The 19,368-nt window shown below is 44.2% G+C and overlaps 1 protein-coding gene across 4 annotated transcripts in view; it reads right to left on the reverse strand.

Moving 5' to 3' along the window:
• CACNA1C (calcium voltage-gated channel subunit alpha1 C) overlaps positions 1 to 19,368 on the reverse strand; it is a 658,891-nt gene that overhangs the window by 31,759 nt on the left and 607,764 nt on the right. For all 4 annotated transcript variants that reach the window (XM_049627025.1, XM_049627026.1, XM_049627022.1 and 1 more), the window contains 7 exons: positions 17,995 to 18,027; positions 14,562 to 14,690; positions 12,256 to 12,321; positions 10,604 to 10,695; positions 2,352 to 2,517; positions 1,628 to 1,755; positions 877 to 973 (listed from right to left, as the gene is read on the reverse strand). In XM_049627025.1, coding sequence (XP_049482982.1) covers positions 877 to 973; positions 1,628 to 1,755; positions 2,352 to 2,517; positions 10,604 to 10,695; positions 12,256 to 12,321; positions 14,562 to 14,690; positions 17,995 to 18,027 — 711 coding nt within the window. The remainder of the gene's footprint in view (positions 1 to 876; positions 974 to 1,627; positions 1,756 to 2,351; positions 2,518 to 10,603; positions 10,696 to 12,255; positions 12,322 to 14,561; positions 14,691 to 17,994; positions 18,028 to 19,368) is intronic.

A 19,368-nucleotide genomic window follows, 5' to 3' on the forward strand; every position in this document is an offset into this window, starting at 1 on the left:
GAAATCTTCTAACATCTTTTTTGGAACAAGGTGGAGATGCAAGTCAGAAAAAAATGAGTAAAACAGAACACAATTCAGTTCTCCATTTTCCATGAATGGTTTATCCACAGAGTTAAAATTTTCTATTTGAGCCTCTTCTATACAGCTCTCTGATCTCACTTTCCCTAACCCCTTTCAGCTCATTGTTATTCCAATAAGGAGTACAGAGTGGTGGAAATGGGGATTGAAAGAAGAGGGGAGAGAGTGGAAACAATACCCTTCAGCATTTGTGGGGCTACCTGGTTGGGATTATAATGAGGTAAGGGAGGTGCCTGGACACAGAATTGAAGGGGGTGCTCACTCTCAGGGTCATGTGAGGGCCACATGAGCAACAGTTAGGTCTAAAGAGACTAGGATGCTTGTTTTTACTTTTATGGGGTCATGGACTCACTTAGAAATATGAACATGATGGATCCTCTCCCTCGTACAATTTGTGAGTGTTTCAGTGATTTTGCACACAATTTTAGAGATTTACAGGTCCCTGAGGCTGATACATAGACAGTCTAATAGCCCCCTGATCCCAGGAAGAGAACCCCTAATCCATCTGTCCTTGGCTGGAAGTCTTCTAGGATGCCTAGGTGGTGCAGCTTGATGGGACTGGGCATGTGGCTGGTTGGGTCATGAGGCATCCATTTCATCTTTCCTTTATGGTGTCTGAGGACTGATTGTTGGTAGGAACCTCAAAATATAATCTGGCCCATGCTCATTTCTTTAGGCACATAAAATATTGTCTTCAATCCCTGTGAGGATCAAGGTCTGACCAAGGTCACAAGACAAATAGGCCTCTTCCCTTCCATATTTTTTCTTTTTCTCCTTTGAACTCAGGTCATCTCTTACTTTGCAAGCCACGCGGTGAGGGCACAGCTTCCCAAAACCCAGTGGGGGCTGAATCCGCCGGAGCAGGGTCACCACATCTAGGTGTTTGATACGACCCCTAAAAGAGGAAGGAGAGGAGTCAAAGGTCAGTCAAGAGTCGTGGTTTCGACTGGCAGCCCAGGACTCAGTACGGGGCTCTCCAAAGCTATTGTTCTGTTGGTCAAACTTGGTGCAGAGTTGCAGAATTGCATGGTAAAACTCCAAAACCAATATATACATTTTAATGAACAATTTTCCACCAGTGCTTTTAATGAACAATTTTCCACCAGTGCTTTGCTTAAGGTGGAAGAGACTTTCAGTAGTACAATGAGATTCTCACAGATACTTGCTGCTGCAATCTAACCATCTGACCAAAAGGCATTTATTGAGCGTCAACCGAATGTGATGGACCTATGAGGGTATCTTTGAACCTGAAGTGAGAATGGAGTGAGATCTACTTGACTAAATATTTTAACTTGAATACTTACTAGTTATTCCTGACACTAGGATCTCCCATCCTTCTGTCCAACTGAAAATAGCAGACAAGTTCTTGACTTAGCCAAAGATGCCTGGCGTATCACTGGCCCTTTTGATTTTTGGCCCTGGGGTCTGGTGCAGTTCAGTGTTTCCAGTCGATCTACCCAATGCTAAACTGTCCTGAACCTCTTCTGTAGGTGTGGTCACATAATGTTCTCTGGGTTTTGGGAATCAGTCTTTCTCTCTGGGAACTTACTTAGCTTCAGGATCATACTCTGCCCAGATTCTTTTAAATTCATCCAGATGATGGGGACCAAGGATTGACCAGTCTCTTGTCAGGTAGTCAAAGTTGTCCATGATGACAGCTACAAAGAGGTTGATGATCTGCAGAGGACAGAGATATGATGAGTTTCTACAAGAGGACCTCCTGCACACTTGAATCCTCTTTGCCAGCCGGTGCCATGTGTGGCAGAAGCCCATGTTTCTAAAGACCAGCTATATTCACCATTTAAAACACCAGTCCCTGGAACTTGGGTCTCTTGGGTATGAATTTGCTTGCATCAGAGCAGGGTTGGATGAACCCCGCATGTGGGCTGGACAGTTTCTCTCATACACAGTTGCTGGGTAGCGTTGCCAAGGACAGAGGGCAGCTTTATCCACCACCCTTCCTGCACTCTGCATCAAAGTGTCGAAAACATACAGGTTGCCTCTAGGCCTCCACACACATCCCCTCTGTCCTCTAGTACAATGACACCATCACAAGAGCCAAGAATGGACAAGAAAGATGCTAGTTGGGCTCACTCTGGCCCAGGGCTTTGTGTCCTTGTCTGATGGTTGGACATTCCTCCTAACTCAGTCTCTGCAAGCTAGTTCCTCTGATGGAGTTGCTCTGACTGCAAGCTGCAAAAGTAGTTAGAGGGCCTGGGCTGCCTTGAACTGCACACTCATACCCATGGCTGTTCAGCCCCACCTTGGCTTACCAGGAAGGCACAGAGCATGTAGAAGCTGATGAAGTAGAAGACGGCAAAACTGCTGCCACAGGGCGTTTCCCCTTCCGTGCTGTTGCTGGGCTCTGACTCGGGGGCACACTTCTTCCCTGGCATGCAGGCCAGCATGATGTCTTGCCATGCCTCCCCTGTGGCACACCTAGGGGAGAGCGGTGAGAGAGTCTACCACCCATGGGGCCCATCTCATATCTCTGGATCTTTCTCTTACCCCTTGTGCCATCCTCCCTGCCCAGAGGGAACTACTGAATTGAATTTGGTGTTTATCATTCCCTGAATGGTCTGATACAGTCACTACCAGATACAAAAATATATATCATTGTTTTGAATGTTTTAAAACGATATATAAATGGTGACAAACTTCCTTTTCTGAAAAGTCCCTCTTTTTTTGCAATTCATGTTAAGTTTGCAATTCATGTTAAGATTTATCCATTTAGTTCTAGTTCATTCAACATAACTACCATATAGCAGTATACTCTATGTATATACCATTAAAAAAACCCCCACTGTCCTGCTTAAGGTTTTTCTTTTCTTTTTTGCTATTATAAAGAAAACTGCAATCAAAATGCAGGTCCATGCCTTGGATATCTGCTTAGAAAGTGGAAGTTAGGGTCGTCTTCACTTTCACTAGGTATTCCTGGTTCTTCAAAGGTTTGTCCAATCTATGCTCTGGTCGTCAGTGCAGGACAAATGCCATTGCTCTGTGGACTTGCCAACTCGTTTTCAGTTTTGCTGAGGTATAATTGACAAATAAAATTGTAAGGTATTTATTTATTTTCTTTTTTTGAATGTTTATTTTGTGTGTGTGTGTGTGTGTGTGAGAGAGAGAGAGAGAGAGAGCGAGCACAGGCACACATTGGGGAGGGGCAGAAAGAGAGGGAAAGAGAGAATCCCAATCAGGCTCTGTGCTATCAGTGCAGAGCCCCATGTGGGGCTCCATCTCACAAACTCTGAAATCACGACCTGAGCTGAAACCAAGAGTTGGATGCTTAACAGATGGAGCCACCCAGGTGCCCCCAAAGTTGTAAGATATTTAAAGTGTACTTCATGATGATTTGGTTTACCTATACATTGTGCAAGGATTCATATGGTAATTTTATTTTTAATTTTTTGAGTCATCGTCATACTGTTTTACACAATAGCTATGCCTTTTTCTTTCTCACCAACAGGGCACAAGGGTTCTGATTTCTCCACATCTTTGCCAACACTTGTTGTTTTCTGTTTTGTTTTGTTTTGTTTGATAGTAGGTATCCTAATGAATATGAGGTACTATCTCACTGTAGTTCTGATTTATATTTCCCTTATGATTAGTGATGTTGAACATCTTTTCACATGCTCATTGGCCATTTATATATCTTCTTTGGATATTTGGAGAAATGTCTATTCAAGACTTTTGCCCATTTTAAAACTGTTGTTGAGTTTGGCAATCGATTTTTTGGCATTTAATTTTGTTTCTTCTGCAATTCTTACTTTTTATTTTTCTTATTGCATTGGATAAAATTGCAGTATAATGTTGACTAGGAAAAGTGATAGTATGTGCTCTTTTCTCTTATATTTACTAATTACCTGGCATAGACTGAATGTGTCCCCCACCAAATTCATGTGTTGAAGCCTTAAATCTCAATAAATTTGCAGGTGAGGCCTCAGGAGATAATAAGATTTGGATCAGGTCATAATGCTGGGGCCCCCATGATAAAATTAGTGTCTTTTTAAGAACAGAAGGAGAGACTTGAGCTTTCCATTTTTTTCATCATATGAGGACACAGCAATAAGGTGGCTGTCTGTAGGCCAGGAAGAAGGCTCACACCAGGAACTGAATTGACTGGGACCTTGATCTCAGACTTCTAGCTTCCAGATGTGTGAGAAAGAAATGTCTGTTGTTTAAGCCACTCATTTCATATTTTGTTAAAGTAGGCTGACCAAACTAATAATTTCCAGTACAGGAAAGTGATTGTTTTCTTTTGGTAATCTTCCACTTTACTGATTCTATTAGTTGTTATAAGGTTTTTGAGTTGATTTGCTTGTTTTTTCTACCTGGATTAGACTGTTGTTTGCCAACAATGACAGTTATGTCTACAAGTTTTCATATTTATACTTCTTGCTTTTTTCCCCTTTCTTAATACATAAGGTAGTAGCCTTATTTAGCCTTATGGAATGACTAAATGGAATGACTGAGGAGGTGTTTCTACCTTTTTCTGTTCCTGAAAAGTTTATGTAACATAGGGATGATCTATTCTTTGATATTTTGGTAGACATCACACATAAAAATACTGGATCTTGGGACTTTTTGAGGACTAAAACTTTGACTACCTTTTCAATTTCTATTGTGACTAATTAAACAAAATTTCCTCTTAAGATAATTTTGTGATTTATATTTTCCTATATAAAAGTGCCTACTGGATTTTCAAGTATTTGGCATAAATTTGTTCATAATATTTTATCATTCTGAAAATCTCTTGCATATCTATAATTGTATTTCTTTTCTTATTCTTGATGTGTCTTTTTAAAAAAATTAGATTTGATGAAGTTTTGTCTATTCACTGGTATTTTCAAAGACTTAGTTTTAGGGTCTATTGATAAATATTTTTGTTTCATATTTTATTAATTTCTGCTTTTATTTTAATAAGTGAGTTATTTCATATTTAGGGGTTATTTTGCTATTCTTTTTCCATCCATTGTTTTGGTTATTATAAATTTGTAAAATAAAATTTTGGCTTTGAAATTTTCTTTGGTATTGATTGATACGTCTTATAAATTTAAGATGTACTGCTCTCACTTTTCATTTCTAAGAAGTATGTAAGCTTCAGCTTTGAGTTATTTAGAACAGTGACTCAAAACATTTACATGAATAGATTTTGGAGGGACTACTGATTTTGTGGTTAATTTATAATTTTTGCTGTATTGGAGTCAGGGGAAGTTTTACAATTTATTGAATTTTTCTTTGTGACTTAAATCTTGGCTAATTTTTGTGAATGCTTCTGGGTGCTTAAAAATAACTTTTTTTTTGCAATTTATTGAGTACAAATTTATTACATTAAATTTGTCAGTTGTGTGTTTTTTGAATTTTAATTAATTAATTAAAAATTAAATATTTATTTTTGAGATAGAGAAAGCATGTGTGTGCATGCGTGCACAAGTGGGGGAGGGGTAGAGAGAAGGGAAGAGGATCCTAAGCAGACTCTGTGCTGACAGAAGTGAGCCTGATGTGGGGCTCGAACTCACAAACTGTGAGTGGCTGAAGTTGGACACTCAACCAACTGAATCACCCAGGTGCCCCTATCAATTGTGTTTTTAGATATTCTTTACCCTTTCTTTTATTTTGTTCTATTTGATCTGTCATTTTTGACATATCTCCCATTGTGTGTATTTCTGTGTGTGTGTGTGTATGTGAGTGTTCATTTTTTCCTTATTATTCTATTAGTCTCATTGATATATTTCCAAATTATATTGTTAGGCTCATGTAGTTTTGTGATTATTATGTAATCTGGTGGATTATACCTTCTATCTATATCAAATATCCCTCTTTGTCTTATTTAGTTCCTTTCATTTGGAATTTTATTTCTTCTGATACTGTTATTACTACATCTATTTTTTTTTTCAACTTTTTTATTTTTTTATTTTTGGGACAGAGAGAGACAGAGCATGAACGGGGGAGGGGCAGAGAGAGAGGGAGACACAGAATCGGAAACAGGCTCCAGGCTCCGAGCCATCAGCCCAGAGCCTGACGCGGGGCTCGAACCCACGGACCGCGAGATCGTGACCTGGCTGAAGTCGGACGCTTAACCGACTGCGCCACCCAGGCGCCCCTACATCTATTTTTTTTAAGCATTGTTCTATTTCCATTCCTTTATTGTTATTTTCTTTAGATCATTTTATTTTACTATATTATAAACAGGCTACAGTTAGATTTCTTAAAACTAACATTAGAGTATCTATCTTTTAATAGAGAAATTTAATTTTTAGTGATTATTAATCTTTGCTTTTATTCAGGCCATCTTGTTTTCTTTTCTAATTTTCTTTCCCTCCCTTCTCTCTCCTTCCTTCCTTCCTTCCTTCCTACCTTCCTTCCTCCTTCCTTCCTTTGCCTTTCCTTCGTTTTGTGGAATTGCTAAGGTTTTACTTGCTGATTTTTGCCCCCTCTAGTGATTTGGAATGTACACATTTCCATTTCTGTTTTTCTAGTGGTTGACCTTCAAATATTTAACATATATATTTACACACTTTCCCCTGGCTGTGCATAGGGTTGAATAGCATCTTTTCCTCTCTACAACAAGAGAAGAATGTCAGCACACTTTCATGTTTCTTATTCTTCTACCACTTCATTCTTCTGACTTTGTTGAGATAATTTTAAGGTTTTTACTTGCAAATTGCTATTGAGGTTTTGGACATTTTCCCTTAACAGTTATTATTTCTTATTTAAAAATTTATTACAAAAATTTTCAACCATATACAAAAGTAGAAATTATAAAGAAACCCCAGGTACCCATCACCCAATCTTAACAACCATCAATATTTTGCTGTGTGTGTTTCATATATCTCCCCCAAATTACCCTTCTCCCCTTTTCGCTGGAATATTTTATTTTATATTATTTTATTTTATTCTTTTGTATTTTGGATTCTCACCTTTTAAAAAAATTGAAGTAGTTGACACAGTGTTAACATTAGTTTCAGGTGCACAACACAGTGATTCAACAAGTCTATATGCTCTGCTCACTGCAAGTGTAGCCACCATCTGTCACCATACAACACTATTATGGTACCACTGACTATATTCCCTATACGGCACCTTTTATCTCTGTGATGGAATAGTTTAAAGCAAATCCCAAACTTCATGTAATATCATTATATCAACCCTAAATACTTCAATATGCATCTAAAAAATAAAATGATAACTTTATGTAACCACAATATAATTATTACACTTAAAAATTAATAATTCTTTAATAACTAATACCTCCCTTAACAACTATTTAGATTTAATATAAGGTTTATAATTTCTTTGTTCATAACTCATAACTATAAACTTCATGGCTTCTTTACTAATATTACTCTGTTCATTCTATTTGTTAGATTAATTTTTCATTCTGTGGAAGTGCATCCTTGTGTAGTTGTTTCAGAGAAGGTTCATGTGAGGGAGTAAACTTTCTGGGTTCTTATGCTTTTGGAATCTATTTTGCTTTGTTACAGTGCTAATTAGGCTGCATTATAGGAGTCTAGGTCCAAAAGTACATTTTCTTCATAATATTGAATATATTATTCTTTTGTCTTCTAGTATGTACTTTTGCTAATACCAAGTATAATGAAAATTGGTATTTTTTCAATTTTAACTTGTTTTATTTCTTATTTTTTTAAATTTACATCCAAATTAGTTAGCATATAGTGCAACAATGATTTCAGGAGTAGATTCCTTAGTGCCCCTTACCCATTTAGCCCATTCCCCCTCCCACTACCCCTCCAGCAACCCTGTTTGTTCTCCATATTTATGAGTCTCTTCTGTTTTGTCCCCTCCCTGTTTTTATATTATTTTTGTTTCACTTCCCTTATGTTCATCTGTTTTATCTCTTAAAGTCCTCATATGAGTGAAGTCATATGATTTTTGTCTTTCTCTGACTGACTAATTTCACTTAGCATAATACCGTCTAGTTCCATCCACGTAGCTGCAAATGGCAAGATTTCATTCTTTTTGATTGACAATACTCCATTGTATACATATACCACATCTTCTTTATCCATTCATCCATCGATGGACATTTGGGCTCTTTCCATATTTTGGCTATTGTTGATAGCGCTGCTATAAACATGGGGGCGCATGTGTCCCTTCGAAACAGCACACCTGTATCCCGTGGATAAATGCCTAGTAGTGCAATTGCTGGGTCGTAGGGTAGTTCTATTTTTAGTTTTTTGAGGAACCTCCATACTGTTTTCCAGAGTGGCTGCACCAGCTTGCATTCCCAGGAATACTTTTGAAAGTATTTTTTTTCTTTAGGAAGCTTTAAGGATATTTTCTTTATTCTTGGTATTCTAAAACTTCATCATAATGTGTCTAAGGGACTTTTTGACAAACTTATTCTGCATTTAGTAGGCCATTTCAATCTGAAGGCTCAGATCTTTATATGAAATTTTCTTTGATCATTCCTTCATTTCCTTCTCTCCATTCCTTCTGTCTTTTCTAGCTGAATTTGTATTAGAAAGATGGGATTTTCAGTTCTATCCTCCATGTGTTAATTTTTATTTTATATTTTCAATTTTTTTGTCCCTTTGGCTGTGTACTAAGAGAATCCTGGTTTGACCTTTCAGCTCAGTACCTCATTCTTTAGCTGTGCCCATTTTCTGAATATTTCAACAACTGTATGTTTTTTTGAGTTCTTTCTTTAATTTGTTCTTATTAATAATGACTTCTCTGGGTTGCCTGGGTGGCTCAGTCACTTAAGCATCTGACTCTTGGTTTTGGCTCAGGTCATTATCTCACAGTTCGTGGGACTGAGCCCAGAGCTGTCAGCACAGAGCCTGCTTCGGATTCTCTTTCTCTCTCTTTCCTAGCCCCTCCCCTGCTCTCTCTCTCTCTCAAAATAAATGAACTTAAAAGAAAACACTTCTCCTCCTCCTTCTTAATTTAACAGATGTAATATGCTCTGCAATCTCTCTAAAGATATGAATTATATTTATTTTCAAATCTTTTAGCTTCATATATTCTTTTTCCTCCTCATGTGTTCATTCATCTGCTAATTGAGCATGGTGACTTTCTTTATTGATACTAGTTTCCCCCCAGTACTTTGGTATTATTATTGACTGTTATTTGTGCTTGAGAACCCAGTTCACAACTCTGTGGATCAAATTTTCATTAGAGAGACTCTTTGGAGATCATGGAAGAAAGAGAAGATGTGCTGTCAGGTGAGGTGGGAAGGTAGCATCTCTGAGGGTGGAGTTCCTTGGGGGGACCTGTTCTACTTCTCAGACCCCAAAGCCCAGGGGTGTGATGTTCAGTGCTGCTGCTTTCAGCTTGTGAGCATTAGCAAATGCTCTCCAAATACAGGTCCTTGAGGAGCTGGCCTGGTCATGGTCTCTCCTGTGCTGTGCACCTGTGGATCCAGGAAGTGCTCTCACTTTTTTCACAGGCCACACATTGTTGGGAAGGTGTTTTCTTCAGATCTTGTTCCTTTGTCAATTGAACCCCATCTGATTTCTTCCATTTAGAAATTCCTCAACATTCCTGGTTCAGTAACAGCACTCTTTCATGTCCCCCCCCCAACCTTAGTATTGTTATGGGTTTATTCTTTTAAGAAATATCTTCCGTCATCAAGGGCTTTAGGACAGGAGGGGAGATAGACCCATGTGCTCAGTCTTATATCTGTGTTCAGCTCTGATATTTAAATATGGCACAGGCTTAAGTGTTTTGATTTAATACATTTTGAGCAATGATACTTGGGCTTGGGTGTGGGGAAAGGATTTGATAGAACTTGGTGAAAGTGATGCTGTCTGATAGATCTCTGGATCTTCTGGAAAGGGAGCCCAGGGAATGGTAGAGAGCTTACTGCCTCTCCCAGGGCCATAATATGTAGAATATATGATCTGGAATGGACTTTAGAAGTCGTCTGGTCCAGGAGATGGGGTAAATCATTCTCATCTGCCAGCCCTGGTCTAGATAGGGGCCCCAGAGTTCCAGGCTGTGAGGAACAGGAAACTGAGAAGGACCAAAGAGGTCATTAGGAGTCAGATGAGGAAGAAGTACGTTGCAGCATAGACTCACTCACTCAGGAGCAGGCTGAGAAACACTCTTTTCTCCAGCTAGGCCTGAGGTGGTGGCCTTCCAAGAGGGGTGAAGGCTCATGGCTGGCTAAAATGAGGAGGAGACTAAGTGCATGAGGACATAATAACCCACTACAGCAAATGACACTGACATTGGTATAGCTGTACTTGTTTGCAAGGGAGCTGAGACTCAGAGAAGTTAGGTGTCTTACACAGCGAATGTGTCACAATCTTGGCTTAAAGCCTGTTTGGCTTCCAAACCACGGTTCTTTCAGTATTAGACTTGTGACGACCTAGTGCTTTTGGGTGGTTACTAGCCAGTGACCAGTGGGCAGCTCAGTGGAAAGTATTGCAAATAACAATGAAACAACAGATTTCTCTCCCTGCACAGTCCCCTGGAAGAGTTCCCTCTCATTCTGCATCCAGACCATAGGGCTGCATCATGTAGGTGTGTTTGTATGCATCTGTCCTCAGAGACTCACCTGAAGAGAAGGAGCACAGCTTGGGGGAAGGTCTGAAAGTTGTTGTTCCGGTTGATCTCTGTGGTGTCATTCAGGGCAATTTTCCCAAACACCTAAGCAGGGGGAGAGGAGAGTAAGTCAGTGCATGGTGGACACTCATTGTTCAATGATCTCTTTAGGGGTCACAGCTGACTGTGGGTCAATCCAGCCCATAGCTGAACTGAGTCCCCTGACATGACCTGGCAGGGCCTCATGGAGGCAGGCACCTGCTGACCTATCCAGCCCCTGATCTCCATCCACCACACTGGGCAGGTGTAAGAGGAAAAGTACCCATGGGACTTCCTGTGGGCCACTGGGAGCTGGGCTAAGAGCAGGTGGAAGCTGCAACCAGCACCCTGCTTTGTGTAGGGACAGAGGGTTCACTGGTCTTCTTCCCCTCCTCCTCCTCCTTCTGGCTGCAGATTCTTGAGAATATATATTTTTTCTCTTTCAAAAAACTTTATTGAGGAATAATTAACAAAGATAATTGTATCTATTTAAAATGTACAATGTGGTAGTAATTTGATGTACAATGCAATGTAGAATCGTTACCAAGACCAAGATAATTAACACATCCATCACCTCACACAGTTAACACAGGTAACTTTTTTTTTTTTTTTGGTGTGGTGAGAATGCCTAGGATCTTCTTGCAGCCACTTGCAAGTGTCTAGCGCTGTGGTATTGATTACAGTCACTGCTAGGCCCTCAAGACTTACGCTTCTGGCCTCCTTTTCTTTGCCATTTCAGCCCAGATGCCCAAACACTCTTCCAAATTCAGTTCTTGGATTTCAGAGCAGTCTGGACTTGGGCAAGCTTAATTTATCCATGAAATTAGGGGCCTCCTTATTTTTATGACCATTTAAAGATATGACTATCCTAGAAGCTGCCACCGTTGGTGAGGGTTAAGGTAGCTCTTCTCATCTCAAAAGATTTCGGCCTAGGAAACTTGAGGTCTTTCTGCAAGGAATAAGTAGGAGAATCTTCCTTAGGGAGCTGCTGAGGAAAAGCTCCCTGCCAATGTGAGTGCTAGGCTGTGGGAGCTCTCTGGAGCCTTGAGGAGAGGCCAGCTGGAGAATGCCACAGAGTGTGAGGGCACCTGTGAGGGGGCCCTTGAAACTGCTGCGTGTTTGATGGGGACAGCTTGCCCACCTGACTCCCTTCTTCCCTCCTCCTTCTTTGTTCCTTCACTCTTCCATTCCCTCTCTCCCTCCCTCTCAGTCATGAGCTTCTCCGTAATGATGCTGGGGTTGGGGGCTAGTTCTCAGGCCGGCAAACCTGGGCAAAAGGAGGGGTGCTGTCTGACACACCCTTCGTGTTGTTTCTTGGAAGGGCTGTCTCTACAGAGGCCCCTGGTGTTAATCTTGGAGTGTTTTTCCCTACCTGAGAGCAGAGGCCAGGCCTGGGGTGCAGGAGAGAGAAGTTGTGTACCGCACTTGGCCATTCATCCTCCTATCTATAAGGCTGCCATTTGAAAGGATGTTCTAATTCTTGTGACTTTCTTGTCTCAGAGGTGGAAGCATAGGGAGGGACAGTCGGAGCAAGAGGGAGGTAGGAGGGAGGAGGTGTCCGGAAAGTGGGGCTGGGAGCTGGGAAGAGAAAGTAGAAGCGGAGGAGCAGCAGGAGAGCTGTCCTACCTGCATCCCGATCACTGCGTAGATGAAGAACAGCATCACTATCAGAAGGGCCACATAGGGCAAAGCCTGGAAGGAAGCACAGGATACAGGGCGTGAGACCAGTAGGGAGATGGCTGGCCAGATCCCTTCCCAGGGGGCACTGTGGCCTGGTTTTGGGAGGTGGCATTTCCCAGGGCCCCACAGAAGTTCAGCGTATGGGGGAAGGTCTGAACCATGGCATTGACCTCCCATTTTCCCTTGGTTTCAATTGCCCGAGAAGCAGTGAGTGTGGTGTACCGAGAAAATCAGGCTGCAGAGTAAGGGAAATTGTATGATACTGCTTTAATAAAAACTATCAAGAATGAGCAGACATCCTCCAATTAGGCTCTGTACAGCAAGGAGAAAGCCATGGAGGATACACACCAAGTTTTCCTGGGGAGGCATGGGGTAGAGGCTGGTTACACCCTTCCTTTATGTAGCATGATGATCTAGTTGTAATAAAAACAATTACTAAGGAAAATAAAAGAAAGATCATGGGTTCAAATCCTATTTCTACCACTTTCTAGCCATAGGAGCTGGGCTATATTACTTAACCTCTCAGAGCCTCAGTTTCCTCTTCTGAAGAATGAGAAGAATGAAGAATTACCTCTCAGGGGTTTTGTGGAGTTTAAATGATTTAAGGTTTATAAAATGCTTAATGTAATGCCTTCCACATTGTTAGGTCCCATATATTTTATTCACTCAATGTATTATTGCCTGGCAGCTCAGACAACTTCATTTTTCAGAGTCTCTGCTGCTTCTCCCGGGGAGAGTGGGAGAGAGCCCTGGGGCTCAGGGCTGACTCTGGAATCCAGGAGATTCCAAGAATTTGGGAAATGCCTTGCCAGTTGCCCACACACCACTAGATGGCATTGCAAGATCACACGAATGCTTTTTCTGTGAGGTCAGAGCTCCTGATCCACGTTCAAGCCACACAGCCCTGTCTGTTGCCTTTTCCTTGCCCAGAGAAATGTGTATGGCCTGTATAATCATCATAGCTGTGGGACCCTAGGGGTGCACCCACCGACAGGGCCAGCTACCAGTCCTGCTCTCACCGGAACCCTCAGATTCCCAGGGAGTGGGCAGGGCATGGCACAGGTTGGGGGGAAGTGGGCTGGGGGTGGCAGGGAGGGCAGCTGCAGGCCATCATTAAGTGGGGAGCCAGCCTGGGGCTGGTGGGTGGACAGCTGGCTCTGAGGAGTGCAGCAAGGCTGATCCAGTCAAGGATCTCGGATGATGATTCCTAGGGCAGGAGGCTGCCTGGAAGGGTGTTTATTTATGCCTTTGGGATAGAATTCCAAAGCGAGGCAGGCACCTGTCTGGAGAGCACTTTCCTCTGACTGCATCTTCTGTTACGGGCACGTTCAGATCAGGGATCCACTCCCATGCCCATCCCTGGGCTTAGACTGGCCATAGCATGGGACAAGGAAGGAATCCTTCAGTGCTGGGAAGCCTGACAGTGGTGCTTCCATGGGCAGGGAGAAGCTGCCTTTGGTGCTGGGCTAAGGAAGCATGGCAGCACTTGCAGGGGCCCTACACTGTCATCTTCAAGAAATTCCAGTGGCCTCACAGAGTCTGCTGCTCTTTAACTTCAGACTTACATAACCAGTTGGCCAGGGGCGACCATTATTCTGCTTTCACAGATGGAAAATAAAGGCTGAGAAAAGAGAATTGATCCTATAGTTAGGCAACCCTGTGCCCCTGGGAGGGGACTGTCTCTCCTTGAGTGGAGTGACACTGGGGTCCTGGAGAATTTGGCTAAGTCCACAAACAGGTATGGACAGCAGACACCGCAGAAATGCCTACTGGGAGGCAGGTAACAGCCAGATCCTAAAAATGCCAAAAGTGGGAGGGCCATTGAGGTTATCAGATCATCTGGGCCCATGTTTTTCAAATTTTTTCCACCATAAAACCTCTTTGTGCAGTAAATTCTTGTGGAAAAATACATAGATGAGAGAAGAAAGCAGAACCACTCAGCCTCCCCCTTAGCTCCCAGCCTTCTCTGCTCTGACTTTGGGGAAGTCTGGGGCTCCAAGAGCTTGCTTTTGAAAACCACAAATCCAGCCCAATGACCTTATTATAGACAGGAGGAAATCAAGGGCAGAGCTGGCGAGCAGCAGTGTGAGCCCCACACTGGACCCCTAGGGGTGCTCTTTCCTGTGTAGCATCACCTCGCCTCCCACGCAGGGAGCCCAGGAGGAGATGGGCAGAGACCCTTGTGCAGCCCCACCTTTGGGGAGCTGAAGAGGCTCTTCTCCTTGCAGCCCGCTTAGGGTGGAGGTGGCTACCTGGAAGGACTTGATGAAGGTCCACAGCAGGGTCCGGATGCCCTCCCCACGGCTCAGCAGCTTGACCAGGCGCATGACCCGGAAGAGGCGGAAGAAGGTGATGGAGATGCGGGAGTTCTCCTCTGCGTTCTGGAATCCATCGGCAATAGGAGGTGGTAGTTAACACAGCAACAAAGAGGGGAGGGGCAAGAACGAGGTGGGCCCTGCTCTGAGCAACACAGCCCTTGGTTGGGGTGGAGGCAGGCAGGGAAGGGTTAGCTGCACTAGATTCTCTCCACTGGGTCACAGATGGGAGACCAGATGCTCACCTTTTCCAGGTAGACAACTCAGGCCTGAGGTCTCTGCAGAGCCAAGTTGTGCCCAGGCCCCTGAGCCCATAACCCTATCTGTTCTCCTCTTTTGCCTTTTAGTCCTAATTCTTAACCCCCTAGGTGGAGTAACAGAAGATTCCATAAGGAACTTCCATATGCTTTGAAATCTCCTAGGCTGAGAGCTAGCTGTCTTGGGTGCATCCTGCCTCTGCTGAATGCTGAGGAAGCAGCCCAGCCTCTTTTTTGTCTGGCTTGGCTGGGGGACGTGCATCCGGAGCGGGATGTGGTTCTGTGCAAGGTGGTTGGGCGGGTCAGGTCATGGCCTCCATCCCAGACCCTGAATGATTGTACTGGGAGTCTTGGTGGGCCGGGTGGGCTGACAGCAAACAGGATTGGAGTGCGTTGCCCACTGCAGGATCTTGTGCCCTGGCAGCTTGGGGTTCCAGAGCTCCTGTTGTGCTACCTCTTCCCACATGGCTACAGGGAAAGTAGGAATAGGGTTGCTGCTCAGTGCTCAGTGCTCTGATGGTGACTGTTTCCCAGCCCTTGCCTCCCCTTGGGCTCTGAAGCTGTTCTACTCCCCTCTGCCCTGGGGCTTCTAAGAGGCCCTAACCCTCTCCAGGCTGTAGGAGACCCTAGAAGGGGTGGGGGGCACAGGCAGGGTGAGGTGGGGGGGGTAGTCCCTCAAAGTGAGCCTTAAAGTCCACGCCCCCATATGAGAGGACCAAGGGGCTCTGCTTAGGGCAGATCATCTCCTCAGGGGAGTTCTGAAGCTTGAGGGCAAGGGGAAGGTGAAGAAGGACAGAATCCAGGCCAAGGCAAGTGGAAGCAGGAATATGGTGCTGCTGGGGGTCTGCTGGCTAGCAGGGCGAGCCTGTTGGACCTGGAGGGGCCTGGGGCTGGGGCACGTGCCTGCCCAGGGCTCAAGGGCAATACAGACTGCCCTGTCACACTCTGCCTCCAGACCTAAGAACAACATGGACTGATCCCTGGCCCTCTTTTTGCCCACACCGGCCAGAGAGCCAGTGGTGGCAGCCCCTTGGGAGCCACTTGCCTGTTCCCCAGAGCTAGTGCAGCTCACCCAACCCTGTTAGCACCAGGAGAGAATGGACCTTTGGGCTTCCTGTTACTGTTCCTGTCCTGTGCCTCCCTCAAGGGAGGAGGAGTCTGCAGTCATTGGATCTGTGTCTGCCCTCCCCATTCTTGATTCACCTTTCTGCTTTCTTTTTAGTCCTTTCCAGGCCAGATCCTGACAACATCCACACCTTGTCTGCACCCCTGAAAATCCTATTAGCACAAATGCCCTTTGTTCTAATCCCATGGTCTGCTGTCACTGACATGGCTGGTGGTTCCCGAGGCCACCCATCCTACTACTCCTGTTCAGCATGGGAGACCCACGAGGGTGGCAAAAACCTCAGAGGCAGCAGCTTACGTGTCGGCACACCCTCACTCTGCCCTGGGAAGGCTGCACAGAAACCATGTCTGAAGGGTCTCTCCTAGTTGTCTGCCTCTCCAGACAGGGGAGGAGTCACACTATTTCTTCTATTTTCAAACCACAGCTGCCTCAGGTCCTGTCAGTGGGCCTGTTCCCCTTAGGCAGGGTGATGTGGGCATCTGGGGGCCTGCTCATGGGCTATCGCAGGACTCAGGATGGGACTCCTCATCCTGCCCCTGGGCCCTTACCCTGCCTGTATATTTTGAAGTCTTTGATGCCCTTAATCTCCGCATTTCTATCACCCATGTATCTACTTGAAATTCTATTTTCTCTCCTTAAAAGGAGGTTGTGTTCCCCCAGAGGAGAAGGCAGAGGAGGCTTGGGGTTTTATAACTCAGCTGTCAGTTCCACTATGTTCGGGAAAGGAGAAAAAAGAAGAAAGAACAAGCTTACGCGGGGAACTTCAGCTCTGAGTGTCAAGAGTTTGAGAAGCTGGTGCTACAGGGGCATCTGGATCCAATAAGTTAAAAAATAAAAGTCAAGCTTGCAGTTTGAATTCCATGCTGGGTTCACCACCCTCCCTGGTCTCCACAAGTAGCTATAGTTTCCTAACACTCTAGAAGGAGGAGAAGCACATTTCCATGTAGACACAAAAACGTCCTCTAAGAAGCCAAATGACACTGCTGGGAAGAAGCAGACCCCAGTGGCTGCCTCTGTGAAGTAGGGTACAACATCCAGTCTCAGCCTTTCCCTGGCAGCCTTCCAGCCAGCCTGGGATGGGCTGTGTTAGGAGACACCACCGGCCGGCCCAATCTTGCCCCCATTCTGCTGACTTTCAGGGAATTGACCTACTCACTCGTCCTTTTAAAAACTCACACTTGGCTCAGTTTTAAAACGTGATGGCAGCTTTTTGGAGAAGGTTGCTCCAAGGAGGCTTCAAGGTCACACCCAGTGGTATCTGTCACTTTAGGCAAAGTGAATCATAGACTCCTACATCAGGAGTGTTCCAATCAAACTACTGAGTTCGTTTTTCTGCTTGCAGCCCGCTGTAGAAAAGTGGGGATAGCCTAATTTTAATGAACTTCAGCAATTTAGAAAAATTCATGGGTATATTTGTTGGAGTGGTTGGATATTCAGCTACACTGTCAGTAATAAATTCCACCTTACACATTTTACTGTGGCCTTAAATACTGAGCACACAGGAGGCCAGATGTTACAGACACTGGATGATTAGTGGGAAGTCATCATCTGACTTTCTGTTATCCTTCTCTTTCCTCTTTTCTCTGGAGGCCCTTACCATGGTGCTTATGGGTGCCCTGCACAAATTTCCCACATCAGATTAAGGCTAGAGACTCAGCCAGTGGAGTCCTCAGAATGTTTAACAGGAAATGGCCCTTGGGTCCAATTCTCTCCCGGTGGCTCATTAGATGGTCAAGATCACAGTGAATTATCACCCAGAGAAAAGCTCAGGGAGGGAAAAGAACACCATTACACAAACAGCACTTCATGGCTCACACACGACCAGGCAGGAGAGGGCAGGACAGACACGACATGGTGGCTACATGCAACGGCAACAGGAACGAGGCTGGGCTCCGAGAGACTCTGGGGACCGGGGTGGGGAGTGATGGTGGAGGTGTTAGAGGAGGGTCACAGAAGCTAACAGCGTGGTCAGGAGGGTCGGTCTTACCATAAAGGGAGAGCATTGGGTATGTTCAGCTGGCTTTAAAGAAAGGCAGATAGAGATAAGCTGTAATGAGTCTCCAACGAAGATGCCTGGTATTCTAGGTCTCGGCTAACACAGGAGCAACACCGTGGCAGGGGAGGGCAAAAGGAAACAAGTGAAAGAAATACAACGCATAGGCTGGGCAGGTTCTGGGAGATCACTGTGAGTGGACTCTGCATAGGTGTGTCTCACATCTAGTGAGGACCCAAAGGCATTTTCTATTCAGGACCATTTCTGGGCACACATTAAATAATTCACACCCGTGGCAAATGAGTTCTTCCGAATTTTGTGCAGGAAGGTTTTGTTTTGTTTTTTGAAATGAGCTATGTCTCCTAAGATAACCTTTATGCACTTAACTTACCCTGGGTGTTGCCAGCTGAAGGAGAAAGGCCTTGGTTATGCTTAGTGCACATCCCTGCCCAAACATACTTGAGCAGAGGAGTTCAAGGGCAATGGTCCTTCAAGTTTAGGGGAAAACTGAATTTTAGTTATCACTGAGGAGGATCTAAAGAGGTGGTCCTCAACGCCCCTGTAGTGGGGGCTTGTCCTCAAGCTTAGGTTCAGGCGGGAGTTGGTCTTGCTTAGCTCCCAGTCTATAGGTGTAGAGCCTTGGCCATAATGAATGTTTTTTACATTTTGAAGACTTGCACACAATTTAGGATATTATTATTAACCCTCAAAAAAGCTGTTCTTATGGGTCTGACTGCTGAGTTCATTTTAGGGGAGGAGCTGAGGAAATTGGCCATTGGTGAGTATCCCATTGCAACCCCCAGTTCCTTGAGCTTGTATCCAGGAAGATGCCCCTACTCTTTGGGCCCCAGCACACAGAGCTAAGCCCCTGATGGATCCTGACCATCTGAGCTGTTAAGTTAACTCTTTCTAGAAGGTCATGACTTTGCTTTTACCCTCCACTTTCAGATGGTTGCTCTCGTGTTTCTGTTTTTAAGGTACAAACAAGGAAACATGTAATGGAATTTTTGAAGGATGGAAATGTGCACAACTAGACATTTACTTGCAGACTGAAAATACTTCTTTGGTAACAGATTTCTCAGCAAATTCCTTTTTTTTTTCCTATAGCAAATTGTTAAGATGTCCTTTTTTAGGAATGGTGGAGAGAAAGGGTGAGGCAAGGGAAAAGAAGGGAAGGGACACCTCTCTAGTCATTTACAGAGTGCATTCTAGATCTTGCTTTCTGCTTCATGAGGAATACCAGCTGCCAGGTCAGTTGACAGGCCTGGAGGCTGTGGGGTCACTAGAATTTAGCTAGCAGGATGAGATACAACATAGAAACAGACACACACAGACACTGACAGACAGACAGACACACACACACACACA

The sequence above is a fragment of the Panthera uncia genome, chromosome B4 (genome assembly GCF_023721935.1).
Source record: "Panthera uncia isolate 11264 chromosome B4, Puncia_PCG_1.0, whole genome shotgun sequence".
Lineage (NCBI taxonomy): Eukaryota > Metazoa > Chordata > Mammalia > Carnivora > Felidae > Panthera > Panthera uncia.